Consider the following 19,421-nt stretch of genomic DNA (forward strand, 5'->3'; position numbering starts at 1 on the left):
TTTGGGGTAGAAGGGGAAAATAGGATGAGATGAAAACAGGGAGATGCTAACCAGTTACAGGGCAAAGGAAGCTCAACTTGGGGAAAATTATTTTAATGTTTTTCCAATTAAAATCAATATTCAGGCAGTCAGATGTTGGGGGATGTGTTTAGTGAAGGTAACTGTCTTTGCAAGCTGGAAGTGCAAACTGCAGATTGATCTATGAGTGTCCCAGGCAAGAGGCTGATTCTTTGCATAACAAAGGGCCCAGGGACCTGTATGGCCAGGTGACCAGGCACTCAAGATGTGCAGCAGCAGCAGCCAACCCCAGACTTTCATGCCTTTTGATTGTAAGGGTATCTCTCCTCGGAGGCACCCAGTTTGAGCTGTTTCTTTGTTATTAAGTTGTTGCACCAAAATTAAATTGTTTTAATGACCTGGAAGTCTGAGACTCTGCTAAGGAAAACCTGGCGTGGAGTTTCTGAGGAAACATTTGACTGTAAGTGTGGGGTGTGTATCTGTGAAGGGGCTTTGAGTACCAGCTCAGGTGGTGCAGGAGTGGCTGCCAGAATGGCTCCTGGATGGTCAGACAGAGAAGTTTCCTTAACATGAGAAACAAAGACAAGTATTAAATAACACTTTTCCTTCCCCTTTTCCAAGCTCAATTTCACTGCTTCCTCCCAGACTCATGCCCGCTGCAGTGGGTGTGAGGGCCTATGATCATCACAGAGCAGTTCCTCTACTGTTTCATCTCTGTCCCAGTTTTTCCCTTCCTGGGATGTGGGCTTTCCTTATAGGCTTCCATCCTGCAGGAAAAAAAAAAAATCTGTTTGAGCATGTGCTCTCTGTTGACCACAGAAAATGTCCCATCTGTTCCAATGTGAGGTCCTCCAGAGGCTACAGGGTGGGGGATGGCAACTTGGATACCCAGAGAATCTCCTTCTCCTCCTCCTCTGTCCATAGCATTCTCTCTGCTGGTGTCTCACCCAGCCTTTTTTTCCATAGGTGTCCTGCAGTGGGTCTGCTGGAATGGGTTGTGTTTGGCATGAAAAGCTCCCCTGAACTTAACCCAGAAGTCATCCTGCAACCCTCTCACCCCGTTACCCGCCTTGTCACATACATCAGATACACCTGTGAAAGGGTCATCTACCATAAAATTAACAGATGTAAAATTAAAGTCGTACTTAAAATAAAGGTGGATTGAAGTTTATCAGTATTTGGCATGAGACTTACCTTAAATGAAAACTTTTAGTCCATTCCTACCTCAATCTTGAAGTACCTGTTTAGGCACCTATGTAGGCTTACTAGTCATTTAGTTTGAACCTCTCCTAGTCTTATAGTTTGTGCAGCCTGTGCTGGTTGAAAAATAAACCACAGTGAAAGATGAACGCCACACAAATACCTTGATAGCAGGTCAGAGTTACAATTTAATAAAAAATATTACTGTAAATGCAGTGATACAGAAAAACTGGCTAAAACTCACTAAGTCGGAGTACAATCTCGTACCCTGTTGGTCAGGGTGATGGTCTCAGTCTGATGAAGCAGTGGTTGCAGTCCTGTTGAAGTGATGATTGCAGTCTTGTTGAAAGCCATTGTCCTGTGAAAGGTCTGGTCCTCCTCTGGGTCTGTTTAGCAATGGTGGTGGTGGCCCAAGTCCCCAAAACCACAGATGATGAACAGTCAAGTTCAGGTGGTACCTCCCTCTGAGTGGGGAGTTTCACAATGGAATGGTGTAATACTCTTGAGTCATTGCAGTCGTCCATTCTTGCTAGGACCATTGAGTCCACAATGGCCCCTGAGTAGAGATGACCCCCTCAGGACAGGTTGTAGTTACCATGTCTGAGTTAATTGTGAAGGCCATTGTGCCTTGCAGGCTTTGCCTCTTCTTCCTTATCTAACACCAGTCTGAAGGGTTGGGCACACGCTGGGCAGCTGTTAAAAACGACCCACTTTATTAACACTTCATCAACAGTTATGTAGATGGGAGTAGAATGCCTAGCTTGGTTACACCCCATGTTGTAACCCAGGACACAGGCTCAAAACTGGTTCACAAGTAGGTCAACAGGCACTGTTACAACATGTTTATGGGTGAGGTCATGAAGGACTAATAGTATAGATCAGTCTTTGCATTTCTGTAAGACTTTTGTGGAATTGGGTCATCTTTGTGTTTCAAAGAAATTTTTGATGGACTGTAAAGATGCGGTTGGTTTTGGTTGAACTGGGATTTTTCTCCAGCATATGGTTATAATGTTTGCTGCTTGTTAGTAAATGGGATTGAAGGATGGCTTTTTGTACAAACAGGCTGATGAATACTATGCCTTCCTCTCACACCTTGTAGTCTGACATGCTAATATCAAAGATAACTAATATTAAATTACTTCAGTTAAGCCAAGACTAAATTGCAAGAGTGACTTTGAATAGAAAAGAAGAATCATTTAATAGAGAATTCTATGTACATCACTGCTGCCTTAAATGGAAGAGGTTTTACCTGGACTGTCTTTTATACTTTCAGAATTACAGAATAGAGGTGTGTGTAGACAGAATACTAGATGAGGAAGACTAGGTGGCTGAGAAGGAGAACTTGCTTTTTTTTTACCTCATCGTGTAGCACAAGCAACCTCTTGTGCTCTTGCCACCTTCATAAGAATTTACTACATTTAATGTAGCAGAAGCTAAGAGCATTGAAAAGAATTTACTGACTTGTATATGTTACTGACTTTGTCATTTTTGTGCTTTCTTCATTTGAAGCACAGACATTTAGGTTAGGATCTAAGCAGTGTATATAAGAGTATAAGTATAAGCAGTGTATATAAGAGGGAAGAAGAACATACAATTGTGATTACTGAGTTCAAGAAGATCTTGGCTTAGGTCCCAAGATATTTTTAAAGTGAAGCAGTCAGGGCCCTTAGTCTATAAAATACTTGAGAGTAAACATAACTTAAGCATTCTTGTTGTCTACCAATTTAATTGTGCATGTCTTGTTACTTTTCTGACCACAGGGAGTTTGACAGCTCTAGTGTATCAGCATTCCATCACTCCGCTGGCATTGCCCTGCAAGCTGCTCATCCCAGACAGAGGTATGCTTGTTGAAGTACAGAAGAGATATTCCCAGCCAAGTTTTGCTTCAAACTGTCAATGTCTGAAGGCAGGTGAATGTGTCACAAGTTAAGATCTAAGCAAAAACTCACCAAGGAGGAAGCTGAGGTGTTGTCTTCAGTGATAACCCTTATCCGAAATGTGGTTGTGAGCATACTGGTAGTGTGGTATTCCAGTCATAAGCATATATTCATCATGGAAATCCATGCAGTAATTTACCATGTGGAAAGACAAATGTACTTCTTAGACATGACACTATGCCAGTGTATGGTTAGATTTAACCACTCATTCAGGTCTGGATAGCAAAAGGACAAGTAGATAAAGCGTAGATGGTGTCCTGAGTGCAACACTGGCAGGAAGAGTGTAGCAATTTGCACAGGTTCAAATATTGTTCAAGTAAATGATCAAAAAGACTATGTTGCTTCATGGGATTATGATTCTAATTTTGCTTATACTGAATTCATAAACCACTATTAAGACAAAAATAAAATGCTCATGCTTGTCAAGTAATTAATTCGTTTTATATTCTTCCCCATGAAGTTAACCCCAGACACATTATTGAAATATTAAATGTTCTTGTGGTTTGTGACTTTAAAGAGTTTTTTGAATCCTTTAAACTTTTGTTGTAGACCATATGTTAATATACAAAAATAGCATTTGATTTATTCAAATACATCAATGAAACCATTTTAGCACAAAAATATGCTGTGGAAGATGTTACAAGAGATCTCATGCATTTATGTAGCGAAACAGTGTGGAGGTTGGCTTGTTCTCTTTATCCCCCTCACCTAACGTGGAAAAATTACTCTGTTCTTCCAGAGGTACAGGTCTGGAACATTTGCCTTGTCTTTAATAAGCATACCAGAGTGAAATTTTATTTTGGTTTTATTTTTTAATCCAATTTGATTATGCATTTTAAGATGATCTTCTGTAGTTAATGACAGGATACAGTGCCTGGAGTATTTAAAATGTTTGGATAACTGTAACTAACCATATGAATTGTGTCACAAACTGTATTATGGCTCTCTTCCTCATTTGATTATATTCAAAGATGGCATGCCTCATGCTAAATGCAGCAGTAAGTGAGATCTTTTTACATGCATTTATATACCTGAAATAACATGTTGGTGGACAGTTTCTTACTACTTTTAACAATCAACTGGGAAGAAACGTTTCACTGCTGTCTTAAGGTTCAGATATTTTTTTCAACTTAAGAAGAATGTTTTGTTGTCATCCTCTGAATCAAAATGTAATTGATTTCATCATGGTAACACAAAGTCTTTTTGTGTAAATGACTGTAAATTATACAAATCAAATGATATAATTAAAATCACACTAGTCAAGATATTTTTGGGTGTATTGAGGGAATACAGCTATCTGTATTGTCTTACTGTGTAATCATATGAGTCCCTACAGCATATGCCTCTGTTATGTCTTTTATTTTCAGGAAATAAAAGTTAAGCATCCTGCTTGCAGTGCTCAAGGCAAAAAAAACTTGATGCAGCACAAAACCTACATAGATGATTATGCAGATAAAACATGGTTTCATGTTTCTGGCCAAGAGTTGTCCAGTAGATGAGATCACAGTTATAAGTGTAACAGCTCATACATGACTGTGGACTTCGATTTGTTGATTTAAGTCCATACAAGACATGGACAGTGTTTTCTGTTTGCAGATCCCTTGGAGGAGATAGCAGAAACTTCTCCACAAACTGCTGCAAACTCAGCTGCAGAGCTTCTCAAACAGGGTGCAGGTCTGTTAAACTTTTATCCTTGTATTTGACAGTTACCAAAGTTTGTATTTTACAGGTTGGGAGAAGCTGAAGCTTAGACTGGATTAAAGGATATGTAAAGGTAGCAATTAAATTTATTGGGCTGGGTAGAAGTGTATAGTGAGGATATGTAGCAAGTTTTTTCTGTTTTCTGCAACCAGCTCTTATGTTCTGTGTTTAGTTTCCCATCATTTGTCTTGTGAGGTTACTTCAAGCACGGCAATTTTTAAGCAGGACAGTGCTTTCATAACTGATAAACTTTGAGAGGATATTTTCAACCTGTGGTTGCAGAGGTTCAAGAACTATGTGTGAGGTCTGCAAAAGCTAACTAAGGAAGATGTTCAGTTAGGGTTAAGTTCTTATCATGGGGTTAACAATTCCACTGCAAAATGCTTACTGTTTTTCATCAATGTGAAAAAAATATTAAAGATCAGTTCTCTTTACTTCACGTGGTGCTGTATGTTTTTAGGAAATCTCATGTGTCTTTTCCACTGGATGCTTTTATGGATTCTTATGCATAGTGCAGCACCCATTCTGGCAAGCTGAGTTGTGTTACCGCAAGATTATTTGATGTGTCAGAAGAACCATGACCAGAGTATGTTCAAATTATGTGATGCTATGCACTGTTACCATCTGTATGGCTCTCAAACTGGGGTGTTTGCAAGAGATGCGTAGAGGTGTGGTCTGCTTCTTATCTGCTTTGTTAATGTGCAGCTGATCCAGAGAACTAGTTAAACAGCCTGTCTGAAAAAGTGTGGTGACATTCTAACTCACGTATTGGACAGTGCTCTAAGTACTCCTGCATAATCTTAAAGTTGTCCTTAGAAATGTGACCAACTGTGTTACTCTGCTGTACAGTGGGCATGTCTGGGGGATTCTGCCCATGTCCTGCAGTGGTCCTTGGTTTTCAGGTTGCTGTGCATTCTTGCCACAAGCCACCCAATTAGTGCGATTATAGCACAGGAATACACTACATTTGCCCCTTTCTTTTGAGTTTAGCCAACCACTGGATCCACAAGTGAGTGTTGTGGCAAAGCATGCGTTTCTAAGGATGCTGTCTCATTGCCCTCACGCATTTTTAGAGCACTCCTGAAGGGGCAGTTGTCAAACTGGCCAGCTCTGGAGAGAGGCAGCAATCTGCTTTGACTTCAAAATTTGGAGCACCACTTCGAGTGCTGTAATTGAGCAGGCATGTGTAGCTGAGGAAATGGGCAGGCATGTGTAGCTGAGGAAATGGCAAACCTTTGTGAGGCTGTGCTGTGAGTGAGCATGTATTAACTTGCTGGTTGGTGTTTGTTGTGGCCAACAGGAAAAAAACAAAAAAACAGAGAAACAATTTTTGTAGAGTGCTACTTCTTAGAAAAGCTATCAAAAGGGGCATATATTGTCTTCCAAAAAATATTGGTTTCTCCTTGCTCAGACAATGCTTTTCAAAGAAAAAGAAAGAATGATTTCTTCAGCTGGGGCAGTAGTTAGATAAGTCTTTATGGGAGCTTTTGTATCATGGATCATTTAGGGTACTTAGTACATTTGGTTTTAACCTGTTTTGATGTTTTTAAACAAGGATTTGGAACCCAAATAGATAAATTAGCTATGAGAGGTTCTCAGAGGGTTGTTGGGTTTTTTTTGCCTTGCTACATCAGGGGTCCCTTTCCAGTCACAGAAGCATTCAAGTTGTGGAGTTCAACACTGAAGTGCAAATTCAAAACATGTAAATTGAATCCTTTCAAAGAAACTTTAAAGCAGATACACTTTCTCCCTGTCTTTCTATACCCACACTTCTCTCACTCCACAAGCAAAAAAAATAATGTGTTTTCCTAGAATGATTATTTTTTATAGCTCCCTGAAAAACCTAATGAGCATTTCCAGGTTCTAAGTGCTGAAGCTGACTAGAAATCCTTTGCTTCTTAGACGCTCACAACTGAAGACTAGAAATCATACAGATAAGAGGCTTTTCCCTAGAATATACCTTGCTTTATTAATCTTCCTGTTCAGCAAACAAATTTTCTGCTCAAATAAATTGCAGTTCTTAATTCTCTTTACACTGATACAGTCGAGAAACTAAGCATTCTGGGCAAAGGACATTCCCTGTCTAAAAGCAGCATTGTTAAGCTGTTGCTGATGGCACAGATGTGCTCCAAAATGTCACCTGTGAAAGACAAAAGCAGCAACATTGCAGGGCAGCTGCACTGAACAAAAGGTCTTCCTTTTGTTGTGGCTTGGAACATAGTTTCTCTAGGATTAGTGTTCTAGATACCTTGTCAGGCCATGCATGATGTTCTTTAACGAGAAATCTTTCTGGGTTTCTCATTTCCTTTACTCTCCTTTTTAAGCTGACATGTTTTAACTTTGCAACACTTTTGTAATCCATTTATTATTTTCCACAGAAGCAAAGGCTACCCTGTATTGGGTAACTTCTGTTTGAACTATCACTTTGAGGGCAATCTAGATAAAATGCTTGGAAATTTCATTTGGAAACATAACCTGAAAACAGTCTGTTGACAACAATGCACTGTGTGGCGGAAGAGGACAGGACTCTGATGTGTGTGGCTGTGAAAAAAGGAAAACTTCCTGTTCTTGGGAAAGACCCACAAGATAGCGAAGAGCTTTAGATCTGTAGCAACCATATACAGTAATGAGGGGAGAAGAAGAGAGCTTATGGTTTGGAATGTTCATTGCAGTTTTGGGTTGCTGCTCATCATCTCATGTCCTCTCTGCATGAATTTAACTGATTCAAACAAAAGTTACTGAAATTTTCGCAGCAGTGCAAAAATATATTTTTGAAATTTTGCACTTGCAAATCAAATACATGAAATTTCAGGATCCCTTCTTTCACTGATGGACTCCAGAGCTTGAAGTTACTGGGCTGATCATTATGCTGGAGTCAAACTTAGGCTTATGCACTTTTTAACTGTAAGATTACTTCGTTGTTTTGAAAGTGCCAGTGTCAAGCTCTATAATTTTATGTAGATAGTCATAGGAGAAATCTTAAGACAGATTACAGAAGAGCTAAATAAGAACATAAACTATTAGATTTAATTTAATCTTTGCTTTCATAGTAATGTTGGCAAGCCAAATGAAACTGCTAAACAAATTAAATGTTACCGTGGTAATTTGTGTGTGTCAACTGATAGAGTTGTACATTTTTTCCTGGATACTTACACAAGTGTTTTTACCAAATACAGAATCTCTTGGTGCTAGTGTTTAGCTATGGATGTGCATAATCATTCTTGCTTGTTCTTAATTTGTTTTTAAGTTTGACTTTTTACCACAGTTCCATAGTAAGCATGTGAATAATTCTGTTAATACCATATAATAGTCCATACTTCAGATGCCACTGTACTATGTGGTATTATAGAGTAGTATAGTACTACTGTATAATGCTATATAATATTAATACATACTTTCCTAGTGCTCACTTCAGGTTTGATTCAAAATCATGTAAAAAAAGTAACTGTTTGGTAACCTTAGAAACCAGTGAGCATCTTTTTTATAGAGATATTTCAGAAGTTGCTAGTATCTCTAGAAGAGGAATAGTACTTCTAGAAGTAAGTGCATGCTGAAATAAAGAAAAGGCCTAAAAAGGTATGTCAGTAATTTTTATCAGTATGGAAATTGTTTTACTTGCTCTGAAATAATTAAACATATGTAACACTATTAATGAGAATTGAAGAGAAATGAGCTTTGAAATAACGCTCAGTTCTTTTTGATGTGAAAACATTCCTGTCTTGCCAATCAAGTGAATGGTTCCCTTTGAATATAGTTTAAATATTTGAAACTGTAGAATATGTGAATGTATACTGCAAATGTGTATTTTCTTACTGGCTGATGTATTTGAACTTAAAAGCAAAATATCCCCATTCTTTCAGGGATGCCTTTGCTCCAGTACTACCTACAAGTGTACTCTCTGGTGTTGTCTGGTATTTATTTAAATTTCAGGATATCTATGGGTAATAATAAATACAGTAATTTGCTTTGATATAAAGGTATTAAAACCAAAGGGAGAGTAAAAGGCCTATGACCTCTCAAAATCTTTCCCCTCTTTCATTACAGCTTGTAATGTTTGGTACCTGAATTCAGTAGAGATGGAGTCCCTCACAGGATACCAGGCAGTACAAAAAGCTTTGAGCCTGACACTAATGCAAGATCCATCTCCTGTCTCAACCATTGTCCATTTCAAGGTGTCTGCTCAGGGAATCACATTGACAGATAATCAAAGAAAGTAAGCAAATAAGGATGGGAAGGGAATATCTGGCCCTGGCCCTGTCAGGTGTTGGCCACTGTTGATTTGGCGTTCCTAGTTACATTTTGCAATCTCTGTCTCAGAGGATACGAGGATTATAAGAATGGTGGTGGCTGTGTAAGATGGCTGTAGTACAGGAAAATATTTTTTAAAGTGGTGGACTTTATTTCCACATGGCGTATTTTACCTTTGGAAGGTCACTTTGATATGACATTTTTTATTGTTATTTCTTAGGAAAGTAATGGCTTTGCTAGCATTTGATATTGAACCTATTCTGTGAAACAATTTATCTTCATGATTTCTTTCACCAGTACCACTGAACAGACCTGACTTAAGCAGATGATGTGTATCTCTAGGATCTGAAACAGTGTTTTGGATAGACTGTAAAAAACTGTGATAAGAAGTTAATTTATATTTACTTTTTCTAAGTGGTAGTTAGGCTACCACAAACTCTTCCAATTAAAAAAAATTACAATAACAAAGGAAGGAGAACAGGAATTCATTCTAAGTTAAAAAAAAAAACTACCAGACTTCTTCATTCCATGGGGCTTGCAATCATTTGTAGCAGATCACAGAATCTGTACCTTAATTGTAATGAGTAGGAGTGTGAATATTTTGAAATGTAATATGATCAAATTATTCACAATTTCCACAAAGCTGTCTGTCCCACTAAAATAGTATCTAAATGGCAGTTTTTAGAAAAAATACATTTCATACTCCTAGCTCTTAGCTTGAGAATCAGTTTTCATTTAGTTAAAAAAACTTTATGTTAGTGTTTTTAACATGTATTTATTGGGCTGGAGTAGTTCAGGTGGATTTCAAAGTCACTCAAAGATAGCAAAAAATATTGTCTGTATTAAATTAAGACTAAATACAATTTGTTTTTCAGATTAGTTTATTGTTTAGAATTCTAAGCATCTTCACTGTTTCTGAAATTTGTTTTCTTTCTTCGTATCCAGACTCTTTTTTCGGCGACATTATTCCGTCAACACCGTTATTTTCTGTGCTTTGGATCCACAGGACAGAAAGTAAGTATGACAAGCAGTATTTTTAATATGTTATTTGTATTGTCCTAACAAAAAACCCTAACAAACACACTAAAACTAACATTTTTATTTCTTCATTCTGTGTTTTTCTACTGCTTCCTTAATGGACAAGGTGGGTGAAAGATGGCCTTTCTGCAAAGTAAGTACACTCTCTTTTAACTGAATGTTTTAGGAACATCATTAAAGTGATCAGTTTCTTGGTGTTCTAAATTACTTTTGTCTGAGCTGTGGAAGGGAAAGCATCTGTTCTCAGCCCTCTGTAATTAGACATTAGTTACTTCATCTACACCTCTGCAAATTGGGGCCTAATTATGTGTTGGGTGAGGGTGAGAAGTCTGGTTTATTTAGACTGCAGGTCTGTGGTTTCAGGCATTGGAGATATTTGCTCTCTGTTTTGTGTTCCACCTGTCCAGCAAGACTTAACACAAGCTTTTCTCATTTAGACTCATAGCTTTTAAAAAAATGCCTCTCCTAGTACACAGATGAAAACACTCCTAGTAATATTAGTTTATGGTATAAATATATGATTACCTGTGGACTGCAAAGTGTTTTCTGTTGAAGGCAAACATTGTTGTAATTTTTTAATCAAAAGAAATAACTTAAGCAGAGAGGCTCAGCACTTGTTTCTGGAAAGGAAGAGAAATAGATGGCTTAAATCCTTTTTCCACTACTCTGTCCACTAAGATGTGTGACCCTCAAAATCCTCTCTTTGGGCAATTCCTGACACACCACAATGCACCACATGCCCCCCAAACTAGGTTAGAGAACAGCAGTATCGAATCAGATTAAATATATCTCCAGGGTTAGCAGCATGTCTCTGACAGCGAACAGTACAGGATGCCATATGGACAGAGTAGAAGGAAGGGGACAGTCTGCTTCCCTGATTATCTCCTGAGCTGGCTGGTCTATCTGGACCACTGTGTTTAGCAGCCATGTGGAAGCTTGTCCATCAGAACAGAGAAGTCTGCTATGTGTGCTTGGTTTCTGCAGTATCTTTTCTGTTTTATGAAGTGAGGCAATGCCTATCTGTCATTTCTCTTACATACTTTGATTGCTGCCCTTGCAGAGTGTTTGGGTTCGTTGCCAGGAAGCAAGGCAGTGCCACAGACAACATATGCCACCTCTTTGCAGAGCATGATCCAGAACAACCTGCCAGTGCCATTGTGAACTTTGTATCAAAGGTCATGATTGGATCCCAGAGGAAGATATGATGCCTTTCTATCCTTGATTCAGAACTCTTCACTGACTTCACGGAAGGAAATCACTGTGAGAGGGAGAAAGGCTATTCAGTAACAATGTCTGAATATTATCATTCCCAATAAGGAAAGCAGAGAATGATCTGTGTATTGTGTTTGTGAGAGCTCAGGCTTTTACTTCAAGAAGCCTCACAAAGCATTATTTCTTATCAGAAATTTTATATCAGACGACAAAACAAAAGAAGCTGGGTGCCACCCTAAACCACGTAGCCCTTACCTGAATGAAAAGTGTAAATGAAGAACTTTTCTCCTGATGGGTTTCTAATGTATCTTCATATGCTGTTTCTCATAGTTTATTGGAGCAGAAATACTTAGTAGATTGAACTCCTTTTTTGTTCAGGAAGTGTTTTGTAAAACCTCCACAAAGGCACTTGCTATGGTTGCATCAATGGTAGTTATAGGCCTTGCAAACATGCTCTTAGGAGAATGATCATCTGAGGAAAACTATTTGCTCTTCCCTATGTCTTTGTGATCAGTGATGAGAACTGAATGGAGAAAGGGGAAGATGTATGTGAAGAGAACGTTTGTGCAAGTTGTTTTATGGTAAGAAAGGAGTGGCAGTGTTGAATATTCAGGAAGATTGCTCTGTATTTAGTGCTAAGAAGGCTGAGCTGTTTTAGTTTGAAAATTTGTCAATAGAGCAGAAGTGGCAGAAGAAAAAGAGGTGTGAAAATATTTTCTATAATTAGGGTTTTTTTGTATTTTTTTTTTAATACAGAGAACTAAGCAGGGAAGATTAAGCGTTTTAGTTATTGCAGGATAAAAATGAGGGAAAAGCAAAGAGGAAGATTGTATAATTTTTGCATTTTTACCAGTGACAGATTATTTATAGTGGATTTCAGATCTTGATGTGTCAGAAAGATAATTCTTAACTAGACCACTGTTGAGCTTTACCTTTAGCACTATTTCGTACAAGTAAATATGTATGTAGCCTGTGCCTTGGTAGAGACAATAGTCTGGTATTTAGTCTTTTGTTTTACAGTGACAAGACGCTTCCCATTTTCTGCCTCTGCAGTACTGTTTTATTCCCCTACATGATAAGTAATTATATTTATGGATTCTTCTGCCCCATTATTTTGCTGGAGTTATGAGGATTATTTTACCTTTTGTTTTTTTCATATATAGGAACTATATTTCATATGTTATTCCTTGAGTTAGGGAATCTGAAAGTGAATGGAATTTATTTTGTTATTTCATCTCATTTCTTGAGAGCATTTATGTCATGATTTCTACATCCATCACACTTGTAAATATCTCATTATCTTTCTTAACACATTGATATTTGAAATGCATAAGAGAGTGCTATTTAGCTTTATAGGAAATTGATGCAGTAGGTTACAGTGGAAGCCTGCACAAGGAGAGTAAGCCACTGAGATCTCCTGTGTAGTTCCCATTCACTCAAAAAGAGCAGTACTAGACCTGTGTATGAGAACTCATAATGCAACTTTAGTGTGGCAAGTGCTGAAAAATTTCATTGCTTCTATTTCTTTCATGTGTAGCTGTCAACATTATATTAATAACCTGAGGAATAAAATAACATTCTGTATTTTACATGTTGATAGATGAACCACTTTATCCACTTGTACATTTTAATCCTTTTATCCACCAAGTTTAATTACATTTGTCCTGTATAAAATATGGGGGTTTTTTAACAGCTCTCTTTGTATTTCCTGAAGTATTAGGACCGTGTTAAGTTTTATTCAGTGACCATAGCTGAAGTCTTACCAAATTATTTGTGTAACTACCAATTTTGTGTAAATAACTTTATGTTTTTTAAGAGGAAGGTGGTGAGGAAGAAAGAGAGAGAAGAAATATTTGAAGTTTAATGTATTTGCACCAGAAAGTGGTTTATTAGTAGCAGTAGGTATTGGATATCTATAGGAGGGTGAAGCAATCCAAAGTGCAGAATTCAATAGCTACCATTGAAGCAACAAGGACAAGTACCTTTGATTAGAAACATATAATTCTATTCTTTTGGGACAGAGGTATACTACTTAAACAGTGTTTATGTACCATCCAAAAAAAATGCAGTTCTTACATCTAGGAGCTTTTCTCCTTTTATAAAATGTGAGAACAAGTTTTCTTTTAAGATTCTTTTGGTGTACCAAGTTCCAGTTGCCTAATGTCATCACCCTGTTGGAGCCCACAGAAATTCTTCAGCTGACATCTCAAGTAGATTTCAGTCTCAGATATTAATCTGATGTGTTGTAAGAATTGAAATGAGGAGGATTTTTTATACTATATTTTTCACTTGTGTAGATAATAAATTTTAGTGTGTCTTCTTAGACACTAAGTGTTGGCCTTTGGGCTGAAAGTAAAGTGGTTTTTCTTCCCCGTGTATTTTCATTTCCATTCAGGACCTTATTTTTTATTTTTTGTGCTTTCTCAAGGTCTGCTGAATTCAAAAGCATGAGGGATTGCATGCTTACACTCCTGGTGGTATTTTCTGGGAGTTTAGCTCTACTTGCTAAGTGGGAAAAAAGAAGTTACCCTGTTTGTAAGGGAGATTTTCTATTTTGCATTCTTTTGGATGGTATATTGCCATGTGCATTTGCTTTTTAATGACTTTTAAAATGGACAAAGCAAGATAGTTCAGTATATACCATTATGTAGTTTGTGTAGAAAAAAATTCATGGAACTTATATGTTCATGGCAAATATAAGACTAATCTTTATATAGCACTTTCTTTCAAGATTTTTGGTAGATGTGTATATGCAATTTCATAACTAATGGCAGCAAGTTGACACATACATTTAGCCAGACTCCTGTTAATGTGGTTCGTAAATACACTATTATAATCATACAGTGTTAAACTACAAAAATGCTAAAAGCCATGTTTTAATTAACGGTTTCACTGTATCAAATACTGTCATTAAATATTTAATATTTCTTTTTTGGTTTTTCCTACTAGTGAAAATTTTCGGTTTTTTTCCCCTTGAAACTGTAAAGAAGCATCTAAAGTTCTTCATTTTATCAATGAATGTTCTATAAATTCTTTGTATTTTCTCTGCTCTTCAGATACTGCCTCTTTCAGATTATAATAAAATTACAAATGTGAAATTCCACCACACAATGTCACAGGGCAGTCTTTCCTGAATGAAAATTACTTTCTGGCATTTGTAATCAGCTAATAAGCAAAACCTTTTTCATGAATTAAGAATAATGTGGGTGGTGGGGTTTAGTTGTAGGAAATGTTTGAGATTTCCTTCAAGGACTTCAGATGAGCTTGTGTTAGTGGTTCAAGTCAGTTGAAGCATATGATTTTTCTAGTTAATTTGTGGTTATAATGGTATAAAATTATATTGTTTGCATTGCCTATTTCAGTGTAAGAAGGAAGAATATGATTCCATCCTCTGAGATGTTGTAACCAATTAATTTTGCCTATATTGTGCTTATGCTGGAAAACTTTCCAGAGGGGGCTGAGCAATTTAACCCTTGGCTGAAACAGACAAAAAATCAGTGCATCAGCCAGACAGTGAAGTTATATACATGGTTGAGTTATATACATGCTTTATCAGGGTTGTTTCTGAGACTGATAAACTCTGGTATGTCACGCTTATGCCTTTTCTGTGAGTGTCTTGGTTTGAAAAGACAGGTGTCTGCTGAAGAAGGCAGGAGCCTCCCCTGAAATGGAAAACATAAACCCCCGCCCTCCAAATTGTTATAATTTTGAAATTAAGGGGCTCTCAGGCAAAGATATATGAGCAGGAATAACAGTTCTTTATTAGGGAAGAAAATAAAAATAAAATAAAAAATGCAGTAATACAAAACAACACTGACAGAGTCAGAATACAACCTGCATACTGTTGGTCAGGGTGTTGGTAGCAACCTGAATGAATGGTGGCTGCAGTCCTCCTGCAGTGACAGCTATGGTTCTGTTGAAGCAGTGATCCTGTAGAAGGGTGTAGTTTTCCTCTGAAGATCCAGTGGTGGTATAGATGGACCTGGTCTTCCTCTGGGAATCTAGGGTTGGAAAAGAAAGCTGCTCCTTTGGGAATCCAGTGGAAAAGGTTGCCTGTGGTGTTCCAAATATCAGATTATATCCAGGTAGGAGTGCTTGGCTCCTCCCTCTGGGCAGTGCATCTCACAATAGGATGATGTAATTTTTTCAGTGAGACTCAATGGCCCATTAAGAGAAGATATTTCCCTGGAGGGAGGATTGGTTGTGGAAGAGATAAAAAACCCCTACCCAATTAACAGAAGATAACTGCCACACCTCTAACAGATGGTAATAGAATACACACCCCCACCCACATCTTGCAACCCAGGGCAGTGAGGCATACACTGGCAGGAATTTTTCATTCAGAGTGCTTGACTAGTCATTCATCAGTACAGGTGATTGTGAGGTTTATGCATGGTTGTAAAGTCACATTTATCCATTAAAAGTGTTGGTCTTTTATTAGAATGAATTATAATGTGGAACAGATGACAAGGATGCAATAGTAAAAGGATCTTCTGTGTCAAGAGTCCAGTCTCTTCTGTTAAACTCTTGTCCTTGAACCTGGATGCCACTGCGTATGTGTGCTGCTGTTAGGTGCATTTTAAGGCTGCTCTGGAGTCTGCTCCAATGGAAGAAAATCTGCTTTCAGGACTCATCCTAGATATTTTTACAACTAGTTTATATGCAGTTGTTCTTATACCACTGTCCCCTTAGTATGAATAACTGTTCTCTCCTTGAGATATTTATAGCAGGAGATCTGCTCCCCCTTGTGTCCCTCAGTCTTCTTTTGGCAAGGCTAAACAAGTCAGCACTTGGCCTTTATGTGCTTTTGTGTTTGAAAGGCTGTTTTTTGTCAGTTATGTAATTTCTTTGGAGAGACTGTTAAGTATACAGTCAGACACTATAAAAGGGGCAGAAGCTGCTGCCTTGTAATTTTTTAAATGTTTGTATTAGAAAACTCTTGGAACAAGAACACTCGGCTTATGAGATAGGCAGAGTAAACCTCTCATCTGCTTCTGATGTTGATACCTAGAATAAACGTTACAGTAATGTAAACTGTATCAGGTGGTGTGGACAAAGGAAATTACAAGGGCATATAGCTGAAGAAGTTTTTAAAAGCCAAAGTTGGAAACAGGAAGCTTGCAGGAGACCAAGCACATCTGGCAAACTACCAAGAGGGCAATGGGGAGCTTTTTAGAGAATTAAAGGATCTTGCTGAATAACTGAAAAGGGATTTGCATCTCATGTCACAAGGGATATCAAACCATAACTATTCCCTTTCTTTGAAGACATTTAGTGTCTCACAACTTAAAAATGTTTGGACCAGTTTTAATGTTTTATTATTTGCAGAGTCACAGGGTGGTTGAGGGAAGGGACCTAAGTAGATCATCTAGTCCAACTCTGTTGCTTAAAGAGGGACATCTAGAGCCATTTGCCCAAACAGCTTAAATTCACTAGGGGTAGAATTCCAGTCTCCCTGGTCAATCAGTGTCTTCTTAGTCACCCTTACAGTGTTTCTTAATATTCAGAGGTAACCTCCTGAGTTTCAGTTTGTGCAAATCACTTCTTGTCCTGTTAAGGAGCCCTACTGGAAAGAGTCTGGCACTCTCCCTGTACTTATACACATTGATGAGCTCCCCCTGAGCTTTCTTTGCCAGGCTGCACAGCTTCCACAGCCTCAGTTTTGTGTCAACAAACTTACTGAGGATACGCTGCCTAATCATCCATCCAGATAATCGATTAACATGGTATAAAGGACTCGACCCAGTATGGACCCCTGGGGTAGACCACTAGTTATTGGCCTCCAATTAGACCTTGCACTGCTCATCAGCAGTGTCAGTGCCCAGGTATGCAGGCAGTTTTCAATCCACTTTACAGTCTGCCCATCTAGCTACATCAACAGCTTGTCTATGAGGGTGTTATCTGAGACAATGTCAAAGTCCATACTGAAGTCCAGGATGACAGTATCTACTGGTTTCCCTTGAGCTAAGGCAGTCATTTCATCACAGAAGGTGGATCAGTGATGACTTCCCCTTAAAGAAGCCATGCTGACTCCATGGAGGTGGACAGAGGGTTGGAGTACCTCCCCTATGAAGACAGGCTGAGTGACTCTGGATGGCTTAGCCTAACAGAATGAAGGCTCCAGGGAGACCACAGCCTTCCAGTACTTAAAGAAGGCTTGCAGCAAAGAGGAGAAAGGACTCTTTATCAGGCAGCATATTGATCAGATGATGGGTAGCAGAGTAATTGTTTTAAACAGAAAGAGGGTAAGTTTAGAAGAGGAAATTCTTTGAGTCATAGGGTGGTGAGGCACTGGAACAGGTTGTCCAGAGAAGCTCTGGATGCCCCATCCCTGGAAGTGTTCAAGGCTAGGTTGGATTGGGCTTTAAGCAACCTGATCTAGTGAAAGGTCTTCCTGCCCTTGTAAAGATCTTCAGAGTTTTTCTCCAGCTCAAAACCATTCTATGATCTATGATTCTGTGGACCACAAACAAGTGATGCTTTGCCTTGCGAAGATTTCTTCTCTAGGTACACAATTTTGGCATTGTTTTATGGAAGGTGTTCCGGGTTGCAGCTAACCACTGGTGCCTTTACAGTAAGATAAACAGTGTTTACAAATGGATTCACCTCAAATTTCTGCATGACCTTTTATAAAAAACTAAGTCTTTAAAATCATTAAAATATATTTTTGTAATTGTAAAAATCTTCTAATGTCTTTGGTAGTGTTATTTGAAGAGTTGTTTAAAAAGCAGAACTAGCTTTTTATGTTACAATGACTTCTTTTCTGTTACATACTGTCCTCAAATTTTGTTTTAAATATCTATAACTATTTGTATCCAGTCTAATTTAATCTGACTTTTGGGTTCTTTTCCTGTTGCCGCCTGTATTATATACAAGTCATGATTTGTTTGTAAAGCAGATGGCAAGTATGAAAGAAGATACAGAAAAACTGACTTGGATGAAATGCTCCATGGATGTGGGATCAAAATGTGGGATGGAATTGGCCCAGGAGACCTGTATGCTTGTGTTTACTCTAATAGAATAACCCAGCTTTAAAAACAAACAGAACTATGTTGATAGAAGTACTAGTTTCAAGTCTTTCTGTTTGCAAGCTAATGTGAAACTCCCACTAAAGCACATGGTAATTGTTTATACCTAGGGTATGCAAGTGATGAGAGGAGGCCCTCAGATTTCAGCAGGAAGCTTCAAAGCACACAGATTTCTCCCTGCATATGAAAGTAGTTCAAATGCGTTCGTATAACTTAATTCTACAGTAAACTTGGAGTCATATTCTCATGTAAAAGGATGTTTTGTTCCAAGTGACAAAAAGACAACACCCCTAAAAGTAACTGCTAGATTAAATAATTTTCCTTGTTGGAGCACTCAACTTCTAACCACGTCAGTCTCATTCCATAACAAGTACCTGGTACCAGGTATTTGAAATAGCATTTAGAAGTCTGTTAAGGATTTTTATGAGGAAATGTGGCTTAACATGTGTCAGTATGTTCTGTCACAAGGCAGTTAGGAAGAAATCCCTAAAGGTGGTATTGATCATGTAGTGGCATAACTACAATATATGGTATCTACATGTGCTGAAACCTGTATGTAAATTTGTTCCTGTCAAATATATATTTGTTCTCATGCCAATTGAAGAACATCCAGATTTAATATTTTTTTTTTGTATTCTTACATGGGACCCATCCATACCTGTTTCTCAGCAGAAATGAAATAAAAAGTTTCGATCTCTTCAGTCGTAACATTTAGTCAATTTTCACTGTAACTTAAAACTTTTATGCCTCATTTTGTTAGAATAACATGTTAAATAGTGCAGAATTTTGCTTGCTCCTACCTCTGATACATTTCTTAGGTGTGGAATACTTCCCAGCCTAAACCTTAGTCCAGTTCATTGAGTGACATGCAGTCTGGGTATACATTTTCCTCTGTGCACTGTCACACAATGTATTGGATTTGTGTGGCCTGGTTTTTGATAGCAGGGGGGCCACAGAGGTGGCTTCTGTGAGAAGGTGCTAGAAGCTTTCACCATATCCAGCAGAGCCAATCCCTGATGGCTCTGAAGATGGACATGAT

General features: G+C 38.1%; 1 protein-coding gene across 22 annotated transcripts in view; it reads left to right on the plus strand.

Annotated features, from left to right (window-relative positions):
- Positions 1 to 14,457, plus strand: part of TNS3 (tensin 3) — a 206,930-nt gene extending 192,473 nt beyond the window's left edge. For 20 of the 22 annotated variants that reach the window (XM_064421580.1, XM_064421582.1, XM_064421583.1 and 17 more), the window contains 6 exons: positions 2,979 to 3,056; positions 4,752 to 4,829; positions 8,901 to 9,069; positions 10,050 to 10,118; positions 10,249 to 10,275; positions 11,203 to 14,457. In XM_064421580.1, the coding sequence (XP_064277650.1) occupies positions 2,979 to 3,056; positions 4,752 to 4,829; positions 8,901 to 9,069; positions 10,050 to 10,118; positions 10,249 to 10,275; positions 11,203 to 11,347 (566 nt within the window). In that variant the 3' untranslated portion in view covers positions 11,348 to 14,457. The remainder of the gene's footprint in view (positions 1 to 2,978; positions 3,057 to 4,751; positions 4,830 to 8,900; positions 9,070 to 10,049; positions 10,119 to 10,248; positions 10,276 to 11,202) is intronic. The other 2 variants (XM_064421549.1, XM_064421550.1) reach the window with 2 other exon arrangements.
- Positions 14,458 to 19,421: the final 4,964 nt, after the last annotated feature.

Source organism: Passer domesticus, chromosome 1, assembly GCF_036417665.1.
Source record: "Passer domesticus isolate bPasDom1 chromosome 1, bPasDom1.hap1, whole genome shotgun sequence".
Lineage (NCBI taxonomy): Eukaryota > Metazoa > Chordata > Aves > Passeriformes > Passeridae > Passer > Passer domesticus.